Below are 26777 nucleotides of genomic sequence, written 5' to 3'. Positions count from 1 at the left end.
CCTTTTCATTATAGATTTTCCATCCTTTCAATTTTGATCAAAACAGATGTATTTCAGCAATAATTGATTGCAACAAATTTATTATACATTCTGATGCTCTTTGAAACTCAACAAGACATGCCCGAAGATACCGGATATTATTTGTGTATGCTTTGAATAATGCCGTTATCATGATGGATTCTGTTTTTGTTGTTGGGACAAGGAGTTATTATCCCAGCAAAAGTTGTCAGTAAGTTGTTGTTAGTTCTTCATGACATATGAAAGGAATCCAGACAGTTACATTTATTAAATATACTTCTTGTTATTAAAGGAAATATTTTATGTTATATTAATTATCCATATGTTAATCATACATTGCTACAAATATTGCATAAGTTAACATGGTTTGCATTTATTTATTATTATTTCTTTATCTGTGAGAAGTTCACAGAGATCGAGAATACACAATATCTAATAGTATATGCAATGTAGGTAAAAGATATCCACTCCCCTCTTTTGATATTAATAAAAACATTGTATATAATGTTATGTATTAAGTATCTTCCTTTCCCATGCACGGGAAATCTATGCTGCATTTGCTGACGACTGTTTTTTTTCATTTGACATTGCACAGGAGATTTGTCACTCATTTCATGTATTTGAATTCTTCGTCAAAATATAATACAAAACACAGTATTTCTCAAATAAATAAGAAAAATAAGTTCATTCGAGTAATTAATCCTCTTCTGGACAACCATAGAAATGAAATTCCTGTGCGTTTATATATACATATAATTATACAACAATGCACGATAACGACCTCAATCCTCCCCAACACCCATACTTTAATGACAATTGTACGATAAACCCTGTACCAACCCTGACAAGGATAGGTTCTAGTCATTTAACGCCTTTGACACTAAACTTATAAGGTTATTACAATTTACGTAAAACGTTATTACATTTTACCCCAAGTTGAGATTATTACAATTTACGTCAATTTTTATTACAATTTGCGTATTACAATTTACGTCAAATTTTATTACAATTTACGTTGTTATTACAATTTACGTCAAAATCATTACAATTTGCTGCAAGTATTACAATTTACTTTTTTATTACAATTTACGTCGTAACCGGGATTCGAACCCACAAACATAGGTTTCTTGCATACCGAAGGGATGCAACTCAGCACATCGAATTGTAGCTCCTTAGGCGACTGGGCTTCTTTGGTGAAACACACGAGCACGGAGATAGTGCTGACCTAGAAACATAATCGGGGCGATCCGGGATAGATTTCTGGCGTGCGCAAGGGACACAAGCTAAACTCAAGAAAAAGAAAGACTATATCCCAAAACGATATTTCAATATGTGTTTCAGACACCAGTTGTTATTATTTATATCTGTATAAGTGATTAAAAAACCCATTTATGAAGCCTTTTTTGTTTGTTTTTCAACTACTTTGTCAAGATAATATAGCTAAGAGGTTAGAACGTGGCTACTGGGCCATGAACACACATCCACTAGACCCTGACATGCTGTTTATGTCTGTTGGTAGAATGGCGATAGGGAACACACCATAAAAAGGATTAGATTTGAGGCTGTCGAGACCTGTTTTAGACAACTTTCACACAAATTCTGGTAAATATATTTTGAGTGTCGCTAAATATTCTCAGTAATTTTAGCAGATGCGGTAGACATGGTTTGCATATAGACTATTATGTGAAATGCGTTACGTACTAGTATACATTGTCAAGGATGTCGGATAACCTTAGGCAAAGAAGTTATTGATTTGGACTTGTATGCCTTAACCAAGCATATTTGTGATTTCTTTTATTTCATTGCAATATTTAAACAAAGATTAAATGATTCTGGCAAATTGACCCTTTCCACATTATAAATGCATTCAGTCGTTTGTATATGCACAATACTGTGCAACAGGTATAGAGGTTATTACGCGAGTGTTTTGGGGATGGTAAATATCCTGCATTAGGAATAAACATTGTATTTAGCGAGCCTTGGCGAGCTAAATACATAGTGTTAATTCCTAATACAGGATATTTACCATCCCCAAACACACAAGCTTGATAACCTCTTTATCATATAATGTCATTCTTTAATTCTGTGCTTTAAAATCGCTTTCCCTCTCTCACAAACATTACCGAAACATTGCGAGTTTTCCTGGAATGCGCGCATTAATATTTATTACGTCACAGGGTAAGTGTTGTGTCAGTCGGACAGTGACTATAGCCAATATAGTTTCAACTGAAATCTGTTCCTTATACAGTGAGCGAAGCAACGTATACGCAAAACAACAGTTGTTTTTAATTGCCTTTCGCGGCAATCCATCGGTCTGTCCGCTAGAGTAAATGCCCTTTGTCAAAGGAAAGCTATTCTAACCCTAGTCTATGAGACGTCACGGCCACGGTCAGACGTTGTTCTCAGTCGGTCTGTCCTGTCATAAGGTTAAGAAGTGTAGTCAGATGTACACACAGCGACAAAAATTCAAACATATTTCGGCCAAATCCAACTATTTTGATTTGTGGAGAAGGTTTCAAGCCGCAGAGGTCTACAAGGACAGATATGGCCACTGATCCCGCTTGGCTAGGCCTCGTGCCCTTGCAAAATTGTTTCGAAATTTATATCTCGAAAGTTGCCAAAACTGCTGCATTGGCTGCTGTCAGACGCTATGTTCCCTTTGAATTGTGACATTTCCTATTTGAGGAATTCTTTTGTCTAAAAGTAATTTCCATCAAATGTCCATGAGTTTCTGTTCCAGTTATATTTTGCTGCAAAATATGTTTATGTATTTATATGTATACCTACCTATACTACCTTCAGATATTAAAACTGTATGTATTCAGCATACGTGTCATTTAATTTGGGGGTTATTCTATACTGAGCTGAAGGTATCCGGCATTCAGTCATGAGTGCACTGGGCCATGAACTATGTTGTTTTAGTCTGTAAAGGTTTGGGGAGGATACCATGTCTATGAGAGACAGCCCAAGTAACTCTGAGTTACAAAGTTTTACTCATTACCAGATCTACTACAATTTGAAATACTTTAGTTATACTTGTTTTCAGTGGAAAGAACATATGCACAAGTGAATAATATTGCTTCTGTGTGTGAACGCGTCGTAATACTTGACTCCTCGGTTCTCAGCTTCATTCGCTTGTATTGCTCATATTGCTCAGACACACTGTTAAGTACCACCATTCCCTGTTTAAGTAATTCAATTTGCTTCCACGATTACCTTATTAACCTTTATTTATGCATTATAACAAGCCAAAACCAGCCCCCCAAAACCAAATTGGGATTTGGGGATTTCATCGAACAACTAAATTATACCCCAAAAAGCTTTCATAAATAATTATGCTTTAGACTGTTGAAAATAAAGAGAGAAAATATTTGTTTTTGCAGCTGTAGCTAAAAATACCCTGGCTCCATAAAAAATCCTAAACACTTTAGAGATCCAGAAAGCCCCAGTTGTACAAACTGTGAAAGAATCCTTGGAAGGGTCGTACAAATGGGTGTAAAGTTTGCATGGAGTTCTTGTATAAAATCCTCAGAAATTGCTCGGTCTTTATTTGGACTCCTATTCTCCTTAACAATGTCATTGAGTTCATAACACAATCCTGGCTTATGGAGAAGCCATGGAGTTGTTATAGGTGTGGATGGATCCACTGAATTCGGGTGACCAACAACGTGTTGTGCTGCCAACTTATAAACGTTCAAGCCAAACGGAATCTTACAGTTACACATGACATACTCGATACCGTCACTAATATAACAGTAACTGTATGAAAGCTGCTCTTAGCCTTTATTTTCAGAAAGTATTTAAGTGATGTTGACTTCGGATGGACTTGGGCATGTTGGAACAATTTGAAATTCCCTGAATGGAGTTGTTACAAATGGTCCAGTGCAAATTCTTAGAGCTCTGGACCAAATGAGATCAAGCTTGATGGGGTGGCTTTTAGAATCAGATTTGAATACTTGCCCGACATAGTCAAGTCTTGAGATTTATCAGCTCCCCATTGAGTTTTGGGCACACACAAAAGATTATTAACAGTGTTACAATGGCGGCACATATGGGTTATATGGCTTCACCTTGTAAGTCTCTGATGAAAAACGCCTTGAAATTCATACTCGTATGCAACATTTAGGTTATGGTCCCCAAACGATAATTCAACCTTTGAAGGAATTCACGACGAGTGATCCGTATTTCTACTGATTTTGTGTGATAGTTTGAAACCCTGTTTTGAACACAAGGCATTAGCAATGTCATTTTAAATTGATTCTTTAACAAACTGAAAGTTACCAAATCGTGTCCAGACCGAACCATCATCTTCAACCTGTGCAGCTTCAACATTAAAAGGAAGGTTAGTGAAAAGGGTGTTGATCATGATACAAAGCTGGGCTAATTACACCTGATTACACCTCCTTGTGGAGTACCACTATCTATGATGTGCAAACCTGAAAGGTCTGTTCAAATACGCACCTGAATGGCCCTTATAGACAGAAATGACTGTACATGTGGGACTGGTGATTGTATCCATCATGTTACCTCTTATAACAAGCTGTTGCAAAATGAAAAGCAAATCCTGTCGCCAAATCATACAAGAGGCCTTTTCAATATCAAGAAATATACGCACAGGATGTACTCCTGAATGCAATTTGCTTCCTTGGCTTCTGTCTGTAGCCTTACATTCTGATCAGTAAGTGGGCGACCTTTTCGAAAACATGATTGCATTCTGGACTTGAGCTCATTTTACTCAAGATAATCAGTGTTATATGGCAGTGTATTTTATTGTTAAACAATGAATGATTACACTGTTTCTGTTGAGATCAGTAGAAGTTAATTGCATTGGTTTTTTATAATGATTAGTTGTCAGGAATGTAGTACTATTTAATGAAAGCAGTGCTGAGGAAGTTATCACATTTAGATGCTCGAATTACAGCGTAAACTTCTGGAATAGCAGGGTGGATGAATGTCAAACGTTACAGAAACTATATAAGTGGAGCGGGCGCGTCTCTGTCATCTGACATTTTATCTCATCTTTCATCTGACATTACATCAAGACCAGCTTTTGTGTGAAGATCATTTTTCACCTTGACTTCAGCCTTGGCCTATCGTGGAAGCATGACCGCTGCTAATTTGCTGCTGGGTTAATACATTATCACTGACGTCTCACATAATGTGTTTTTATTCTGTTATGTACTGCCATTGTAATGCTGTGCAGTAGTTTGTATTGATTTGTAAACCTAGTTAATTTTGTAATACAATTGTTGATATAGTATTCCATTTTTTGGTTGTGTGTTAGTTTCTCAGATTTCTGGGTTAACTTCGAGAGAATCGACACGTGACATCAGTCCAACGGTTAGTGACTATTCTTTTCATAACTTTGCATACATTAGAGGTAAGGAAAATTAGCCTATTAGACGTTGGTTGTGAGGGGTCGTTACCTGGTCCTGGTACAGGTATAATTATGGCATGTCTCCAAGCCTTTGGAACAAAACGCCAGCACATATTCAAAAGCTCGCAAACAACTCCAAGAGCAGAAAGAGGCATAAGCTTAACACACGTTATCAGCTTTGGGAAAGGACTTACTTGTTAGCTTTCAGAAATTGCCCCTTTAAGCCCAACATGTGTAAATGGTGTATTTAAATCTAAGTTTAAACATTGCACGAGTCCATTAGCGATCTACCAACATTGGCGTAAGGCTAGAATGTGTCGAATTGTTCACAGTGGTTTGTTTGTTGTTTTAGCACTCAGAAATATTCCAGCTATATCGCGACGGTCTATAAATATGAGAGTCTTGACCAGAAATCATGAGCATCGATCTATGAAATTGGGATACGATGGCATGCATCAACTATGTCAGCGAGCCTGACCACCCAATCACATACATTTTGTAAGTCGCCTCTTACAGCAAGTACTGGCATCATCGTATCCCAATTGCATAGATCGATGCTCATGATTTCTGGTCAAGACTCTCATATTTAGGCATTGTGGTGGCAGGTGGTCCTGTGCACAGCGCGCAGATCACAAATCAGGGTAAGTTAAGCAACGTCGGTCTCGGAGAGTAGTTGGATGGGTGACCACGTTAAGCAGCTTCACTCCTGAGAGTTTTTAGGGCTTCGGTCCTGCCCCACACTGAGCACATGTACCACAAGTGAATTTGTTCGAAATGTGCCTCTGTTCACCCAGAAGTGAGTGTTTACCCGGTAGCTTGGGTTGAATACTCCCCAGCTCAGAATGAAAATCGAGTGCTGACTGATCCATTGACCGGGGTAAATGGAATGGAATTATTCTTTCAAGACAAATTCTAACCCCGATCTTCAAGGGAGTAGTAATTGTTGTAGTTGCGTTCCTTGGGCACGCCAGAAACCTATGATTGTGGCTTCGAATCCCGGTTCGCCCCGATTATGTTTCTAGGTTTGTCATCACCATACCCGTGCTCTTTGGTTTCACCGAAGTGGTAAACGTCTAAGACCTTCGTCACTTCGGGCTTCCCTCCCACATTTCCTCTCTAGTGGTTAAAGCGTTCGCTCGCCACGCCGAAGACCCGGGTTCGATTCCCGACATGGGTACAATGTGTGAAGCCCATTTCTCGTGTCCCCCGCCGTGATATTGCTGGAATATTGCTAAAAGCGGCGTAAAACCATACTCACTCACTCAAAGAAATTGTAATTGCGCCTTGTTTTAGACACCAGATATTGGACTTCATGTAGTGGTGCAAACCTTATCTAATTGAAAATAATATTTGGTCATTCGTCTGATTAATGTTTTATCATAACAAAATCAATGCCCGGTAACATGAGACAGAACGGTACGCCCAAAAGTAGGGGCGGTGTAATAACTCAGTTAGCAATGTCAATATTAGATGTGACCAACATTAGCGTTGATACCAGATGGTTGCAAACAGCCTGGGGGATGTTGTTCCAAATGTCAACCAAAGATTGGACCAACTGAGCTGGCGTTACCGGCTGATTCTGGTCGTCGTAGGCGTCGTTTCATCTCATCCTAGACATGTCCTATAGGGAGTGGTCTGAAGAAACAGACAGCCAAGGCGGTACAACAATGTTATGCTGCCTTTAAAAATCTGTTACAAAACGTGCAACATGTGGACTGGCATTATTCTGCTGCAACATGACCTTACATCACTAAATTTGCCCAAAGGGTAGAACATGATCTCGAACGATATCGTCCCAGTAGCGTAAGTAATTCAAATTGCCATTAACAATGATGAGTTGTGTTCTCCTATGAGTTGTGATGCCACCCCTTACCATTACAGTTCCACCCCCAAACTGACGAATTGAGTAATGCAAGCGTCGTTAAAACGTTCTCCTGGACGCCTGTAGCCCCTTGCACGACCATCAGAGCTATCTAGCTGAACCCTGAACTCATCTGTGAACATATCATCTGTATATCGCCCCATTCTCCTGAACCTAAGATGCTTTGTACACCGATCAAGAAGTGCCTGGTGGTGACGTGGAATCAAAATTGGGCGTTTCGCTGGACGTTTGGGAGGATGTTGCCGGTTGCGTACATTTCTGCCACAAAATGGTTTCAAACCACGAATCGTCCGAACTGTTAATGTAGTTTTGTATCAATTCCGTAGATGCACCAAACGAATAAGGTTATCTTCTTGACGTGACATCACACGTGTACTACTGTAGAAAACGCTTCCAAAGAGATGTTATTGTGTATCAACATTAAAATGCTTGGCAACTTCGCTTTTCGCCATTCCTATTTGAACCATACCCATGGCGCGTAGACGATGAATTTCAGCAAGCCGTGGCATAACATAGGCGTTATTTACGGTTAAACAAAAGTGTTTTATGAGCACCTGATGGCTAAACAATCTTTGTTTGTTTTTTATATAAAACAAAACACGTGTGGGAGTTCCACGTTCCCAACAAAGATGCAAACATCAAAATTGTGTTCCAGGCATTGACATGCACGTGCAAACTGTGAATTAAAGAATTAAAGTCAAGATGCACTGGTGTTCATCTATGTGTACTAAAAGATGCATTTGTTAATTTCAAACTTTAATTTTTATTGGAAAAAGTAATTGAGTATAGACGGTAATTTGTGATTGCTTGTAGGTGGCTATCGTGTATGGGAAGTCATTGAGTATATGTGTTTAATGCTGAAAGATGGTCATTGTATAAAATTAGACATAGTAGGTCTCATGAATTTCAACATGTCACACTAAAGCTGTCAAACGAGCAACTTCCGTTAATAACTAAATTGCACTGTTATAAAATTATTGACTTAAAATATATCCGAATTATCATAGTAAGTGTAACTAAGTGTCTTGTCTACTAAACCAGTGGCAATCTCCAGCTAGCCAGCAAACTATCAAGTATCATTGCAAAACTTAGATTCTCTAGTTTTTCAAACCTAATGTTACCAGACTTGAAGGTGTCAGGCAACATGTTTTTAGGGCGTTTCAATTGTAACCGTGCCATTTTGGAAATTGCACTATTGCTTCATATAAATATTGATGAATCTTCACCCTGAATATATATTTTATTGTCATGCTCCTAGCACATGTATAAAACAAGGTCAAGGTCTAGAGGTCAAGGTCACATTATATGGGCTTTATAGCTATTCTTGCTCGAAATTCAATGTTTTATCTCGCATCTTTCTTAACTGCTGAGTGCATTATCAGTACAGTACCATGCATGTGGCATCACAAGAAACCTAATAGAATGTACTTTCTGAAACATGCAGTACATGCCAGGAAACATGCCATTTTTGGTTATTTCCATGGTTACTATGCATTTTCAGTTGCGGCACAGATATCCATTATAGCATGCTATTCGCTTACTAAATGTCGCTTTTCGAGGATGTTTACGAGTACTCATGTGGATAAACATCTTCAAGGTCCATCAGTTAATCTGGACTACAATTTAATAGTTTATGTAATTCATATACAAAACAAGGTATTGTCTTTTTCTTGCTCATGTCTTATATGATACAGAATTATGTACTTCAGTATAAACAAGGCAAGAGGTCTGTATAGTTTTTCTTTGTATAGTCTCCCTGACATAATTGATGATTTTATGTCCACGTTTGATTAATAGGTTTTCCGTCTTTAGATAGAGATTTCCATCGGGATTTTCAGAGACGGATTTTCATTGATTGAAGGATCGTATGTACATAAATGTGTCATGTAAGTAATCAGAAACAATCTGACAATCTATGAAATTATATATTTTTTATTATGTTTTCCAATGTAATCAAAAGAATCAAGTCAGAAATACAGATAAATACTGTCTGCGTTGTGCGTCAGTCATGGCGTCATGCAGGATGGAAACTTTTAAAATTTCTGTTGAATATACCACATCATTGTAATGTTTCTTTTTTTAGTTCCCTAATTCTTGCATCGATTTTCTTTTCGGGCATATTCTAAAACACTTGAGCCATTGTATGCAACAAATAGACGAATGAAAAACAGACAGTGTAAAATTTGAATTTAAATTTCAAACAAGTGCAGTTTTCCGAGCACAGCGTTTGTTTCCACACCGAATTTATTTTGTTTGATTTCATCTAAAGAATTTGTATTGGTGACAAAGACCATTGTCATTTGATTCTAAAATGTATGAGGAATTCAATGATGTGTGTATCGCAGTTTGAAATGTACGTGATCTAATAAGCGTCTCATAACCGGCATACGCGAAACGTGACTTTGTAAACACTATCCAATATGGCGGAAAGTTCACTTCGGCATTAGTGTTTGCGTTTTTTTCTGAAACATTCTGAACGATTCTAGGGTTATGTGCGACGTTTCAGAATGACCATTGGTGATTTGTTACATTACAGATACCAGTGATCACTAATATCCTATTTTTTGTTCTCCGAGTAAATATCTGGTAGTTTGATTTCAAAACATACACGAAATAACACCGTGAATGGTGATTCAGTATTATGTCCATAACGGCGAGATTTACGATGTACCTAATTTTCAGAGGTCGTTTTCAGTATTTTTTCTATGTTTATATTGACAGCGGATGGTATCACAGAACACACTGTGAAGTGTATATATTTACGTGATGTATTTTGAATTTTATTTGACTTCAAGGGGAGAAAATGCTGTCTTCCCCAAAGTTTACGAAGAGTAGTACAGAATGTAATGTCACAGGACTGTATCGCGTCAGACACCGCGAGGCCTTGGAAGATTTTCCCCTTGAACCATTTGCCGCCAATCTGGTCCAGGAAGATGACTTAATCCCACAAGAACGCAAAGCAGTTCATTTCAAGCCCAATGCAGCAATGAATAAAAAGATCGCGTGAATGTTGGTGGTTCTGTCAACAAAGCGAAAGGCGGGAGGCTGTAAAGATGGAAGAAAGCGTAACTATCTATGCTTTCTATTTACACTGGAAGCAGACACGCGCATTGACAACGTGGTAACATGTGTACATATATTGTGTGATACGTTTTACGTACATACATGTCTTTGAATAAGAAATTACGTATATTTGACTTTCTGATGTTGTTGATGTAAGTAGAGGGCAGACTATAACATTTTTCCCAGCCTCCTAGGTTTCTAGAAACTAAAGAATGATGATGGTGGCCACTCGAATTTAGCCCTATAGAAATTGAAAATTATTCACAATATATGATTACAATATAATCGTCGCCTTGAAGTATCTGCATAACTTTCCATGCATATGTAATATACCTTAGATCTGTGAACACACCAATATCTGCCCAAATTGCGGAATCTGCCATAGACCTAAGAGACTATGGATCTAATTCTTACATTTATAGCTTTGATGGTCATGGGATCTGCTTATACTCCAACTGTCAGGGCAGAGCATATACAACAGCTATGTGGGTAACGGTTATACAACAGTTATGTGGGTAACGCTTATACAACAGCTATGTGGGTAACGGTTATACAACAGCTATGTGGGTAACGGTTATACAACAGCTATGTTGATAACGGTTATGCAACAGCTATGTTGGTAACGGTTATACAAAAGCTATATGGGTAACGGTTATACAACAGCTATGTGGGTAACGGTTATACAACAGCTATGTGGGTAACGGTTATACAAAAGCTATGTGGGTAACGGTTATACAAAAGCTATGTGGGTAACGATTATACTCCAGCTATGAGAGAAAAGGCTATGCTCCAGGTTTGATGGTCATAGGATCTGCTAATACTCCAGCTTTCAGGGAAAAGGTTCTACTCAATTCATAAGAGTAAACGCAATATTCCATCTAAGAGGACCAAGGTTTTATTCTAGGTTTGAGGGTAAAGGCTATTCTCCAGCGATGAGGGTGAAGGCTATTCTCCAGCTTTGAGAGTAACGCCCGTACTTTGAGGGTAACGCTTATACTCCAACTTTAAAGGGCGAATAAATCTGATTATACTCCAAATTTGAGTGTAAAGGGATCCATTTCCACCCCAGGTTTGACGTTAAAGTGATCCGATTAAACTCTAGCTTTGACCGAAAAGTGATCTGCTTATCTTCCAGCCTTGAACGTAACGGTTCTGAGTAGAAGTCATGCTTCGGAGTAGAGTTGTGAAGATCACATGTAACTAAACTCAACCCTACTGTCTCCATGTTTCTCATGTAGGAGAAATGTTTTGGACTTTGTCAAACACTTTTCGCATCATGCCTTACCAGATACATGCAATGTCTATTTATCCTCCAGTAATTCATATCGCAGTTTTTTTCTGAATCGTTGTGTCTGTGTGCATTTCCCGATATTTAGAGCAAGTTACTCGATGAGAGTATAAAATGTTTGTTTGATAAAAGCACACCACTGCCGCCACACTTGACAACCTTAATGCGTTGTCAATTAATCCTCGCGGCTGGAGCTTTATTGTTTCTGTTAGATATTCTTTGGACCTTATGGTTGTGACATATGAAAAAGGTATTCGATTTCGTGCTACCCCATTAACATCTGATATACAATAAACTTAAAAACGGATTTGTAAATGGAAACATATATGGCTTTATTTAAAATACGTTACATTGTCAGAGAGTACAATGTCAAAAAATGTTCAAACAAGACTCTGCAGCAAACAAACTTGGATGATTAGCTGACTTGAGCAAAGGACAAGGTTGTCTCCTGACCTTAATCTATATCCAAGGTCGCATACTGAAAGTATAAGTGGCAGCTGCGCATTGGCTGACACGTGGTATGAAGTCACAGGGTCAAGGTCATTGCCTAGAACTCTGAAATAGATAATGTATTCCAGTTTTGAGCGATTGTCCAAGCAATGATTAGTAATGTTTCAAAATAATTACTAACCAGATTTATTTTGGATTTGGAAGCACCCTACTCCAAGTTTTGCTGCTGCCGAGTCAGTTTGCTTATTTGACACTGTCCTTCATTCTAGTTCCACAGCACTTTTGAAAAGAACCCAAGTTTACTTTTGGTGAGATAATGTGGTGCCCATGATTCTAATTTGACATCATCATGTCGACTTGATCGTATTTCCAAATAGTATGACCTTATTTCGAGTGCTAGCTGTAGTCAATAGTCAATACACAAACTGAAAGGCAATCAACAAAACACTGAAGTGTACAACGGATACTATGTACAGGGTGGCAGGTTCACAACGAGGAATATATTCACCTTCTTATTTCTAATTCAATGTTAGATCGGTTCTAATCTGTAATGATTCATTCCTCAGCTCTAATGTAGATAACCGTTATCGAAAAAGCAGATGCTCTGCTTACCTAAGATGAATACGATATCTTCATTTCTAAAGTGAAACTAGTATTGCATGCACATCTCTATGGTGAACCATTGAACACATGTATACATGTACAGTAAAAAGTGAATATTTGTGTACATTTAAATAATTCAAAAGGCATGTAATGATATTTTAATCCAAATTTGCTGTTAGAGATTATATACGTACTCATGGCGAAAACTCAATACATACGGATTCATTGCAACCACGAATGTCAGCAGTGGGTCGAGACATCGTCACAATGCCTGATTATTAGGACTGCATGCAGACAGGAGGGAAATCTAGTAAGGTTGATAATAAAGGTCGAGTTGGGTGACGAATTCAGACAGCCTACCTTTCGATCAGATGATTCCTGTCTATTGCCTGCATATTTAAGCTCTTGTTTCAAATCCATTATCTGAAAACAACACATACATTCATTATCACGTATATCTCGCCTAATAAAAGGACTATATTTGACTGTACAAACAGTTACTTGTGTGTTCCACCCGACTTATTGTATATCCATGTGTTACCTTTATAGAGTTGTACTTTCGTTGGGGTGAACATATAGATTTTATTACTGCAAGATACATTTCGAAACACATAGTTTGGAATACAAACGATATTTTACGTAGGCGAATGTACAAATTACTTTAATTTTGCACATTATCTCTATTTTGAGTTGAAAGAAAAACGTTGCTGGTATGACAGTAGCATATGAATACAACTTTTGTAGCTGATGATTCAATCATAGACTTTTCTCTCGAAGTGCCCAGGTTTTTCCGCGTTAAGATGCGGATTGTATTAAACTCTTTAACAATAGTGTAAACACAAACAAGCACCAATTTAGAAACACCTGCATTCCTCGGAAAATATAGCTTCATACCATCAAACTTGGTTTCGTGTTAGCGAGGGGAGCCCGAGAAACGATCGACCGTGTCAATCAGTTGGCTATAAGATATTATACGAGAGAGCAGGTAGTTTATATGTTAAGAAATTGATATTACCCTTAAGCAACATAAATAACGACCAAAGACATGGGGTTTGCATGGGTTAAGACATTTCTAAATACTGTTCACCTGGTCAAAGGCAAGCTGGTCACATCTGCAAAATTATTTCTAGGTTGTTCCGCTTGCACATAATGTTTTTTTATTAGTGATGTCACAGTGTTTGTTGTTAATGTGTCACTGCATGGTTGTTTGTAATGTGTCATTGTAAGGTTGTTTCAAATGCATCACTGCGTGTTGTTTAATAATGTGTCGCTGTGTGTTCTTTATAATGTCTTACTGTGGTTGATTCTAACGTCTCTCTGTGTCTTGTTTCTAATGTGTCACTGTGTGTCGTTTAGTAATGTCACTGAGTGTTGTGAGTAACGTGTCACTGTGTGCTGTTTAGTAATGTCATTTGGTGTTGTTAGTAACATGTCACTGTGTGTTGTTTCTAATGTTTTACTGTGTGTTATTTGGTAATAGCACCGAGTGTTGTTAGTAACGTGTCACTGTGTGGTTGTTAGTAATGTCTGACTGTGGTTGTTAGTAACGTGTCAATGTGTGTTGTTTAGTAATGTCATAGGGTGTTGTTAGTAACGTGTCACTGTGTGGTTGTTTGTAATGTCTAACTGTGGTTGTTTATAATCTGCAACCATGTGTTGTTTCGTAATGTGGAACTGTGTGTTGTTGAGTAATGTGTCACTATGGGTTGTGTTAAATGGGTCCATGTGTGTTGTTTGTAATGTTTGACTGTGGTTGTTTATAATCTGTCACCGTACATTGTTTCTAATGTGTCACTGAGTGTTGTTAGTAATGTGTCACTGTGTGGTTGTTTGTAATGTGTGATGAGGTGTTGTTTATATTCTGTCACAGTGTGTTGTTTAGTAATGTATCACTGTGTGTTGTTTGTTATGTCTGACTGTGGTTGTTTATAATCTGTCACCGTTCATTGTTTCTAATGTGTCACTGAGTGTTGTTAGTAATGTGCCACTGTGTGGTTGTTTGTAAAGTGTGATGATGTGTTGTTTATAATCTGTCACCGTGTGTTGTTTAGTAATGTGTCACTGTGTGCTGTTTATAATGTCTTACCGTGGTTGTTTGTAACGTCTCAATGTGTGTTGTTTAGTAATGCATCACTGTGTTTTGTTCAGTTATGTGTCACGGTGTGTTGTTTCTAATGTGTCACTGTGTGTTGTTGAGTAATGTGTCACTGTGTGGTTGTTTGTAATGTGTGATGATGTGTTGTTTATAATCTGTCACTGTGAGTTGTTGAGTAATGTGTCACTATGGGTTGTGTTAAATGAGTCCCTGTGTGTTGTTTGTAATGTTTGACTGTGGTTGTTTATAATCTATCACCGTACATTGTTTCTAATGTGTCACTGAGTGTTGTTTAGTAATGTGTCACTGTGTGTTGTTTGTAATGTGTCACTGTGTGTTGTTTAGTAATGTCATTGGGTGTTGTTAGTAACGTGTCACTGTGTGAATGTTTCTAATGTCTAACTGTGGTTGTTTATAATCTGCCACCGTGTGTTGTTTAGTAATGTATCACTGTGTCTTGTTTATAATGTCTTATTGAGGTTGTTTCTTACGTCTCTGTGTGTGTTGTTTCTAATGCGTCACTGTGTGTTGTTTGGTAATGTGACTAAGTGTTGTTAGTAACGTGTCACTGTGTGGTTGTTAGTAATGTCTTACTGTGGTTGTATGTAACGTCTCAATGTGTAATGTAACTAAGTGTTGTTAGTAACGTGTCACTGTGTGGTTGTTAGTAATGTCTTACTGTGGTTGTATGTAACGTCTCAATGTGTGTTGTTTAGTAATGTGTCACTGTGTCTTGTTAGTCATGTGTCACCGTGTTTTATTCAGTAATGTGCCAATGTGTGTTGTTTCTAATATGTTACCGTGTGCTGTTTAGTAATGTGTAACTGTGTGTTGTTTCTAATGTGTCACTGAGTGTTGTTTCTACTGTCACTGTGTGTCGTTTAGTAATGTCACTTAGTGTTGTTAGTAACGTGTCACTGTGTGGGTGTTAGTAATTTCTTACTATGGTTGTCTGTAACGTCTCAATGTGTGTTGTTTAGTAATGTGTCACTGTGTGTTGTTAGTCATGTGTCACCGTGTTTTGTATAGTAATGTGCCAATGTGTGTTGTTTCAAATGTGTCACTGTGTGTTGTTAGGTAATGTGTCACTATGTGTTGTTTCTAATGTGTCACTGAGTGTTGTTTGTAATGTGTCACTGTGTGTAGTTTAATAATGTCACTAAGTGTTGTTAGTAACGTGTCACTGTGTGGATGTTTGTAATGTGTGATGGTGTGTTGTTCATAATCTGTCACCGTGGGTTGTTTAGTAATGTATCACTGTGTGTTGTTTATGATGTATTACTGTGATTCTTTGTAACGTCTCACTGTGTGTTGTTTAGTAATGTGTCACTGAGTGTTGTTCATTATGTGTTACTTAATGGTTGTTAGTAGAGTGGCAAAGTATGGTTTGTTATAGTGTGTCACTGTGTGGTATTTTATAATGTGGCACTGTGTGGTTGTTTATAAAGTGTCAATTTGTGATCTTTATCATGTGTCACTATGTTGTTTCTAATGTGTCACTGTGTTTGTTAGTAATGTGTCACTGTGTGTTCTTTATAAAATGTCACTGTATGGTCCTTTAGTTATGTGTCACTGTGTTGGTTACAATGTGTCACTGCATGGTTGTTAAGTGATGTGTCCTTGTGTGCTGTTTAGTAATGTGTCACTGTGTGTTGTTTAGTAATGTGTCACTGTGTGTTTTGTTTTAATGTGTCACTGTGTGTTGTTTCTGATGTGTGACTGTGTGGTTGTGGTCACTGCATTGTTGTTTAGAAATGAGTGAATGTGTGTTGTTCATAATGGTAAAGTGTTGATGTTTCTAATGTTTGTTGTTTATAATGTGTCAAAGTATGGATGTTTCTAGTGTGTCATTGTGTTTTTTTAGTAATGTGTCACTGTGAGGTTGTTTATAATGTGTCACTGTAAGGTTATTTCTAATGGGCCACTGCCTGCTTGTTTAGTAATGTGTCAGTTTGTGTCGCTTAGTACTGTGTCACTGTGTCGCTTTTAATATGTCACTGTTTTTGGTTTCTAATGGGTCACTGTGTGGTTGTTTCTAATGTGTTGCTGTGTGTTGTTTAGAAATATGTCACTGAATGGTTGCTAGTAATGTGTCAGTGTGTTATTTGTTACAGTGTGTCAGTGTGTGTTGTTAATAATGTGTCACCCTGTGGTTGTTTCTAATGTGTCACTGTTTGTTATGTAGTAATCACTTCTTTTTAGTAATGTGTCACTGAGTGTTGTTTATAATGTGTCACTGTGTTTTTAGTAATGTGTTGCTTTGTGTTGTTTTAGTAATATGTCACTGTATGATGTTTATCATATGTCAGGGTGTTGTTTCTAAATGTGTCACTGTGATGTTTATAATGTGTCACTGTATGGTTCTTTAGTAATGTGTCAATGTGTGTTGTTTAGTAATGTGTCACTGTGTGTTATTTATATAATGTGTCACTGTGTGTTGTTTTTAATGTGTCACTGAATGGTTTTCAACAATGTGTCACTGTGTGGTTGTTTCTAACGTGTCACTGTGTGTTGTTTAGTAATGTGTCACTGTATGTTTTTTTTAATGTGTCACTGTGTGGTAGTTGATAATGTGACACTGTGTGTTGTTTCTGATGTGTCTCTGAGTGTTCTTTATAATGTGTTACAGTGTGGTTGTTTCTAGTAGTAACTATGTGTTGTTTATCATGTGTCACTTTTTGTTGTTTATAATGTGTCACTGCATTGTTGTTTAGAAATGTGTCACTGTGTGTAATTGATAATGTGTCAATGTGTGGATGTTTATAATGTGTCAGTGGGTTTTTTTTGGGTAAAGTATCTCTATGTGTTGTTTCTTATGTGTCCCTTGGTTTTGTTTGATAATGTATCACTGTGTGTTGCTTCTAATGTGTCCCTTGGTGTTGTTTAGTAATGTATCACTGTGTGTTGTTTCTTATGAGTCCATTGGTGTTGTTTGGTAATGTATCACTATGTGTTGTTTCTAATGTGTCCCTTGGTGTTGTTTAGTAATGTATCACTGTGTGTTGTTTCTTATGTGTCCATTGGTGTTGTTTAGTAATGTATCACTGTGTTGTTTCTTATGTGTTTATTGGTGTTGTTTAGTAATGTATCACTGTGTGTCGTTTCTAATGTGTCCCTCGGTGTTGTTTAGTAATGTATCACTGTGTGTTGTTTCTTATGAGTCCATTGGTGTTGTTTGGTAATGTATCACTATGTGTTGTTTCTAATGTGTCCCTTGGTGTTGTTTAGTAATGTATCACTGTGTGTTGTTTCTTATGTGTCCATTGGTGTTGTTTAGTAATGTATCACTGTGTTGTTTCTTATGTGTTTATTGGTGTTGTTTAGTAATGTATCACTGTGTGTCGTTTCTAATGTGTCCCTCGGTGTTGTTTAGTAATGTATCACTGTGTTGTTTCTTATGTGTTTATTGGTGTTGTTTAGTTATGTATCACTGTCTGTCGTTTCTAATGTGTCCCTCGGTGTTGTTTAGTAATGTATCACTGTGTTGTTTCTTATTTGTTTATTGGTGTTGTTTAGTAATGTATCACTGTGTGTCGTTTCTAATGTGTCCCTCGGTGTTGTTTAGTAATGTATCACTGTGTGTTGTTTCTTATGTGTCCCTTGGTGTAGTTTAATAATGTATCACTGAGTTGTTTCTTATGTGTCCCTTGGTGTAGTTTAATAATGTATCACTGTGTTGTTTCTTATGAGTCACTGTGTGTTGTTTCTAATGTGTCACTGTGTGGTTGTTTCCAATGTATCACTGTGTGTTGTTTCTGATGTGTCGCAGTGTGTTGTATATAATGTGTTACTGTGTGATTGTTTGAAATGTCTCATGTATTGCTTTTAGTAATGTGTAATTGTGTGGCTATTTGTGATTTGTAACTGTCTTTTTATTTGGAATGTCTCACTGTGTTGTTTGTAATGCCTCACTGTGTTGTTTGTAATGTAATGTTTGTCATGTTTCACTGTGTCTGTGTTAGTAATATGTTACTGTGTGGTTAGTCTTTGATTAATATGAATATATACTTGGATGCCTTATTTAGGTAACAGTAATATATATAAACTAAGAGTTTACGGAATAAAATACAGATGTAACGTTATGTAACGTTATTTTATCAACGTCACAATCACAATCACATCACGTGTGTGTATGTCATTTACTGTATAAACCTTCCTCTCACCCATCTCCTCACGTGACTTATTGTACGTTAACCTTCTTTACAGTTCATTAAAAGTTTACGTTGTACTTCACCCGTCTCATCATTTCCCCTCTGACAACACTTTCCATTGTGTACTTTAACCTTCCTTCCCTCGTCAATCACGTGTGTATTCTCCTTCAGCCTGTCTCCGAAAGCAGAAACATTACAACACTGTAAGCTGGCACTAGGCCAATAAAGCTCCTCAATATTTCGCGAGTTATTTATCCCGATACTCGAGCACCAATCTGTTGTGTGTGCCTACCACGTCTTTACTTAAACAAGGTGCTATGTAAGTATTTGTTGTCATAGAAACCGTGTTATCATTGCCAGAACCACCAACGTAAGATGTGCTAGAAGAGAAATGCAGCAGCAGTAAAATTCCTTTAGATCGCCTCGCCACGATGCAGACATTCTATAGGCTTTACACCTCCCTCAACCAGTCACACAATAGCTACAGATTTGGACAATCACCTTACTTCTGTGTTGGTCATTTATTTCCAAATATTATTTTCCCGACCGTCAAACAGCCCCACGATCTTATTGTTGAAGTAGTCAAAAAACTGAAGTGTCCCTCGGGAGGACGAATCGTAGTTTAAACAAAAAACGAATATATAGTCCCAGTCTATGTCACATGGTAGGTGAACATTCACATCACGTACATGACCTTAGTCTCGGTCGAATTATATCGTAGTTTAAACAAAAAACGAATATATAGTCCCAGTCTATGTCAAATGGTAGGTGAACATTCACATCACGCACATGACCTTAGTCTCGGTCGAATTGTATGGTAGTTTATACAAAAACGAATATATAGTCCCAGTCTATGTCACATGGTAGTTAAACATTCACGTCACGTACATGACCTTAGTCTCGGTCGAATTGTAGTTTAAACAAACACGCTCGACTGTATAGTTCAATCTATGTTGGGGCGGCCGGGTAGCCTAGTGGTTAAAGCGTTCGCTCGTCACGCCGAAGACCCGGGTTCGAATCCCGACATGGGTACAATGTGTGAAGCCCATTTCTTGTGTCCCCCGCCGTGATATTGCTGGAATATAGCTAAAAGCGGCGTAAATCCATACCCACTCAATCTTTGTTATATGGTAGTTAAAAAGACACAACCCTACATCGCCCTAGTGTATGGCTCCTGGTGAGTGAGTTAAAAATTAACATCGCATTGGCATTATTTCAGCCACAAAGCGACATGGTAAATATGCACACACCACCATATAACCATATAACCCTAGGCTATGTCACATGGTAATCATATAATTACATCACTTTTAGACGTTCAGATCCTTTTGCCTTTGTCACAATAACTAATATGTAGCTATGCACTGACCTGGTCACGTAATTTATCAATCTCCATCTCCATACGAAACTGTTTCTTGTCCGCTTGTTCCAGAAGTTCAGTGAGATGTCTGTTATCTTCCTCTGCCTTGCTCCTCTTGTCATCGAGCATGTCCAGTTCGTCGTGCAGCCTTACCGACACTTCCTTTGCCATCTGCAGCTCGTCTTCCACCTTCCGCACATGTGCCCGTGTGTCCTCAGACTCGCATTGGTTTTGTAGTAGTCTCATCCTTTCCTCATAGAGAGTTTTATCGGCCTCTACCTGCTCAATACGGCGTTCTGACTTTCGGAGTTTGAACTGCAAAATGCGACAGTTTTTTGCTGTGATTTCTAGCTCTTTTTGCATGTCCCTGAATTCATCCACTTCATTCTCCCTGAAAGTGTCATACATTTCCTCCATCTCGTCGCGTATCTCCCTGATCTCACATTTCAGTTTAGCATTCTCCTCCTCGACCTCGCCTACATCTTTCTCAGAGTCACGAAACTTCTGGCTGAGAGCAACTAATTCCATGGAACTGCCATGACAAGCTTTTTTTAGTCCTTCTTCTTTCTCTTTAAGTCCGGCCATGAGGCCGATATTATCGCCCTCCAACTTAACACACCGATCTTCCATGGACGACAGCTGTCGCCTCAAGTCTCCTAGCAGCTTTTCCATGTCCTCCTTCTTGTCATGAACAGAAACCTGCTTAAGAGATCTATTTTCCTCTTCTAACTTTTTGCACTTCTCCTCCATCTTAGCTAATTTAGCCTTTAATCCTGCTAAGTTCTCTTCCTGCTTACGGATTTCATTCTCTTTAACCTTTATATCATTTTCTTTAGCTTTCAACTCGTTTAGCTCTTTTTCCTTGATTTTAAGATTCTGAATTTCATGTTCCTTGTCTCTTATTTCTTGTTCTTTACATTTTACCTTATCTTGTCCTTTCTCTTTTGCCAAAAGATCCTTAAACTCATTTTCTTTTGCTTTTAGCTCACGTTCTTTTGCCCTCACTTCCTTAAGTTCATGCTCGCGTGTTTTCAGTTCCTTGAATTCTTTCTCTTTGGCTACAAGTTCTTTTTCTTTTGCCTTTAACTCAAGAAATTCTTGTTCTTTTGCCTTTAGTTGCTGCAACTCCCGTTCCACTCCCTTGTCTCTCTCGCCGTGCCCCTCCTCAAGTTTTCCTGCTACTTTGGCTCTTGATTCGGATTTTCCTACCTTGATATCCGCCACACCTCCTCTGAGACTGATCGTAATCGAAGGTGACTTTCTACCGGGGCCCGAACTGCCATCATCCGATCTGCCAGTTGCGACGACTTTGACTGTTTTACTGCTACTTGCAGACGCGTGCACTGTTTTCGACGTACTGGTAGAGACTGATTCCTTCTCCTTGCCAATCACGAGTGTCTTAGCAGTAACATGACTCCCTTCACTAGCTTGACATTTGGCTGTGACGTCAGACTCAATCCGGGTTGCATGTTTGTCGAGGTCGGAAAGCGCTTTCTTCTCTTCATGTGCGTCAGCCGGCTCATCTCCAGAGCCGAATGATCGAAGTAGATGTTTCACCTTGTTCACCCCTCCCGCATTGGCATACCGACTACTGCTGCCTGCAGACTTATTGTTGTCCGACTTGGAAACCTGAGCCGGTTCACTAGGCTGTGGCGCTTTCGCGACACCAGTTTTCGTTTCTCCAGATTTATTCCCAAGTTTTGGCACTGGCGAATCCTTCACTGACGAATTACTTTCTTTCGAACCAAATGTCTTCAATTTAATATCCGTGCCATTTTGCTTTTTGTCAGTTCCTGTAACTTTTCCTGCTATTTTCACATCTGTCGTCTGCTTGCCCACCGAACCAAGTACACGTTTCGTTGCCTCACTGGTGGATTTAGATGATACACTCGTTAACTTCCCTGTTGCTTTTCCGGTATCAGTTTTACCATTATCTGTACTTTTACTCAAAGCAGATCCAAATTTAGACGATAGTGTAGTTTTGGTTGATGACTTTGGGCTAGTTTTAAAAATGGAAGCGGAGGCAAGTTTACTATCTTTACCTGTTTTCAGCGTGGCTTGTTTTTCTTTACCCGTTTCTAGTGTCTTGGCACCTGTGGTTTTTTTCTCTTTTTTATCCGGCTCATCTTTCTGAGTCACCGCCGGTGTTCCATCAACTTCTTCCGTATGTTCCTCGAGGCCATGAAAACAGTTCTTACATAGGGACTTGCGCCATGTCTGGGGTTCAAACTGTACACAAACTGCGCACACCACCTCTTCCATTGCAGGGGAACGAAGCAGTCAGAATCGAAAAATACGTATCCCAAACTACAACAGTCAGGTTTAAAATATTCTAAGATGGCGGTGAGAATATCTTCTATTTCTTCGTTCCCTTACCTCCGCAGTTCACTAGTCGGATTCTGTGCACCACGTCATCAGTTATGGGGAACATGTTTTCCATATACGGCTCAAGCTTGTTGGCACCGTCTGTGCGATTGCTGTTCTACAGTTGTAACTCATGAAAGTTGATCGCCCTAAAGTTACCTCACAGCCTTCTCCCAGGAACCTTTTCGTCAGGTCAGCTCAGCGCACTGACCCTTGCCTCTGCACACAGCTGGACATGTGTTACGCTTCTGAGACCGCCGCTGTTCGGTGCAAGTCGCTCGCTGTTGGGTCTGTGACCGGCTCATCCCCCAGTTGTAGGCTTAATGTCAGATTATGGCCAGCCAGTAGCCTTCACCCCCCACCCCCCTTCACACTCACACACACACACATGTCCCTGTGATAAAAGCTACCATTTCCGGAATGCTATGCAATCTGCCAACCGTTTAATCATGATTGAGGAAGATACGGCAACTTCAGTACAAAACTTGCCGCAATGAAAGGTCATATAAAAAAGGTCTCAATTCTATGTTAACAGTAACGCAAGTGGTAGTTGTATACATCACGAATATGTGCGAACAGATAGAATCGTTTACAGCATTGTTGCGTAATCTATTGCGTGTCATAAGAAATCAAAAGACCAAGATCAGCGAGAATGCGTAAGTAGAGCTCCCGCATACGCTTTAGTTGATGCAAGAATATTAATGATAAAACACATGTTTTAATGATGCGTAAGATATAATACTTTGTTGATATGGAAAATTAGCCATGTTGTTTGAAGGGTTTTAAGATGGATTTATTAGACAGTTAATCCCTATTTTAAGGTATCAATAATTCATTTATTGATACCCCCGCTTTACCGCGGGGGATGACGCAACTAAATACTATCTGAGTAAAACATATATATTTCCACATGGAGACCTTAAGGCAGTTTCAGTTTCCCAGGATGATTTCATGTTAGAGACTGAACGTGATATTGAATTTCTGGATTTAGGAGAGATAATCGATGCAGATAAGTGATAATGCAGATATACTGTCGGACTTTATATCGGAAGGTGAAATAAGAAAGGCCATATAAAAATTAAAACCGGTTAAAGCTCCAGGAATAAAGGTTTGTAAGAATGCTTGGCACTTTGTTCCATCTATTGTTTAATTCCATTTTGGATACTGGAATGTTCCCCAATTCCTGGAATGTTGCCGAATTTTAAGAAAGAAGACAAGTCTAATCCTAATAAATCAATTATGTCATTAGGAAATCTATTATTGAAAGTAAACGTGGTTAGAAGCAAATCATGTTACATCAAAATCCCAAGCGGGTTTTAGACATGACCATCCGACTATTGATATCTATGTTTTATCTTTATCACTAAAATATTTTCGAATATGAAAGCATCGGTTTTTTATGATGCATATATTGACTGTTGGTTCCGTTGATAGTACAAAAATACAGAAAGAGATGCATAGAAGCATGTTTAAAGTGTTAAAGAATACGTGTGAAAATATGCATGGGAATGTTAGAACTGGCGCATTTCAGACCTCCATCGGAGTCCGACAGGGTTGTATGTGAAGCCAACTGTTATTCATATTTGTTATAAAACAGCTTGCTACAAATTTAGATAAAAGTGCAACAAATGCAGGAAGCCATAACTTAAAATATTGAAAAAGGAATGGGGTGGGGAAATGTTCTAAGAGAAGAAAAACTGTGTAAGTATTGCTCTTATACATTAAACATAAACAACGTGAAAAATGAAAAACAGGTTTGCCTACTTGTCTGTTTAACAGCCACAACAAGAATACAAATCTTCGAGGAGTCAAAGATCACCTATGTTTAAATACTATTCTTTATATGTGTAACAGTGAAGTTAAAGCTTGAAAAAACGGGGCATGTCTATATTTTAGATTAATGTTAAGGGAAGATTAGATAGAAAGATATTAACGTATATACAAACAAATTGTGGATGTTGGTACTGTTTTAATTTAATATATTATCATTGTGTTGTACTCATACCCGTACGTGTCAGAGGTGTTTTGGACTGTGTGTATTGATAAATATGTATAATATTATTTATTTGGACATAGTTGGGACCAATACGTGAATTGTTACGTATTTACACAATGTATTTTGTGAACTATTGGCTGGAGGGCCTACGTTCTGAATAAACGTTGATTGATTATTAAACAGCTTGCTACAAACTTAGATAAAAATGCAACAAAATTTACTTTTGTTTAATGAGTTTCCTATCTCATTAAAATCAGATCTTAATTCTCGCGATCGCTAAACAAAGATCCGAGTACATCCCATTACGGGTCACGTCAGAACGACGATTCATACGACCAATCAAAGCGTCGCTTACCAAATCATGAAATTGACAGTCGTAATGTGTTTTCTAATCATGCAACCTCGAAAAAGTTAACACGGGGTATTCCGAACGACAGTTACGGCCAATACGACTGATTCCGTCAAAATTATCGTCAATCTCTCGCTTCCCTGGGATAAAAATTTGAACGGAGGAGGCGTTGCACAGTAGGTGGGAAGTACTGCCATACAATCCCAACCATATTTTAGATATTCCGGAATGTGAGTTTGTTCAGTTTTCAAAATTTTAATCGAGAACTGTGTCAACATATTTTTCAAGCGTAGTCTGAAATGGATGTCGCCAGGTTGAAACGAGTGCCCTAAAACTCGAGAAAGCTGCTTTCTAATTGGCTTATGTCGACTTCTTGTTAGCTGGTGGTCGGTCAAACTTCGCGAAATATCGTTTTGACGTGACCCGTAATGGAATGTCCTCAGATCTTTGTACAGCGTCAGCGAATGATTTTAATGAGATTGATGAGTTTCTTGAGGAAATCAAATTGTTGCTGTTCGCTGTTGATATTGTCTTAATAGCCGAGTCTGTAATTGAGTTGGGAAGAACATTAGATAAATTGGAATATCCTTTTTTGTGATACTTGGTGTTTAGGAGTCAATATGGATAAATCAAATATGATTACAGTATATTCAGAAATGGTGGTGTTATTAAAACGTTGAAAATGATATTATGATAAAATACAGAAAGGAGAATACCCTTGAACATATATACTCGTGTACATACCTTTGCGACTAACGGGATCGGGTGGTCAGGGTCGCTAACTTGGTTGATGCATGTCATCGTATCCTAAATGCCGAGATGCTAATGAAAGCCCAGACTCGATTATTTACCAGCTGGAATATTGATGGGTGCGGCGTTAACCAACAAACAAAACAAACATACCTTTGATCATATATATATATATATATTATTGTACACAGCGGCGTAAACATATACTCTTGCGCATATACACCATTGTACATGTATACTGTTTTAAGGTGAAGTTACGATATACGGCTTTTCCATTATTCTTTATTCTTGAAATGATGTAACTACTGACGGACTACATGCGCATTCCTTGGGAAATCCCCGTGAGTTCCCAATCAGGAATAAATACAGAAGCGTTTATTCTGATCATTTCGACCGTTTAATCTTGAACTTAGCGTTTTAGCATACATTTGGATAAGTGATAGAGTTTGACGGAAGGCTCGTTAAAGAATATCCTCGCTACGACCCATCCTAGTAAACAAAACGAAGAAATGTACAATCAAACCATTGACTCGATCCTGTCCTAGACTGACAAAAGAAAGTCTACAGCTATCTATAAATGTACCTTATATTACACAGCTTTATAATCACTTTTCAGTGATTGGCCAAGTCATCAATGATGAATCACACTAATCGCCACAGTTTCTTGAAACAACTTCAGAAATCTCTCCCCTCACGTTATTGTGTCGGCTATTTTGACGTCCTGTATTTGATGTAAATATATTTGATGTAAGTCATTGTGACTGACTTGCTGACATGGTTCTCAAGATACCGTTTTCATCTAATGATGATAGTATTTGGATTAGTTTGTTATAACCAAACTACAAAAGAGTAAATTGAGCATACATAGGCTCATATGACCTATCCTTCTGATGAACTATTTTATTCAGCATTTCAGTTGGTTGTTGTACGACTGCCAGTGTAAACATTGAGCCACACGTACTAATGAAATTGTGTAATACATCCCACGAGGTATAAAATAGTGAATATGTTATAAGTTGAAGGATGATCAC

At 38.2% G+C, this 26777-nt stretch overlaps 1 protein-coding gene across 1 annotated transcript in view; it reads right to left on the bottom strand.

Annotated features, from left to right (window-relative positions):
* LOC139478039 (uncharacterized) overlaps positions 1-22960 on the bottom strand; it is a 73994-nt gene extending 51034 nt beyond the window's left edge. The window contains exons 1-2 of the mRNA XM_071260410.1: positions 20297-22960; positions 13042-13104 (exon numbers count right to left, since the gene is read on the bottom strand). Of these exons, the coding sequence (XP_071116511.1) occupies positions 13042-13104; positions 20297-22549 (2316 nt within the window). The 5' untranslated portion in view covers positions 22550-22960. The remainder of the gene's footprint in view (positions 1-13041; positions 13105-20296) is intronic.
* Positions 22961-26777: the final 3817 nt, after the last annotated feature.

The sequence above is a fragment of the Haliotis cracherodii genome, unplaced genomic scaffold, assembly GCF_022045235.1.
Source record: "Haliotis cracherodii isolate W230 unplaced genomic scaffold, xgHalCrac1.p SCAF_1, whole genome shotgun sequence".
In the NCBI taxonomy this organism is placed as follows: domain Eukaryota; kingdom Metazoa; phylum Mollusca; class Gastropoda; order Lepetellida; family Haliotidae; genus Haliotis; species Haliotis cracherodii.
Note: the sequence above shows the minus strand (reverse complement) of the source record. Positions and strands in the feature narration are given on the sequence as shown.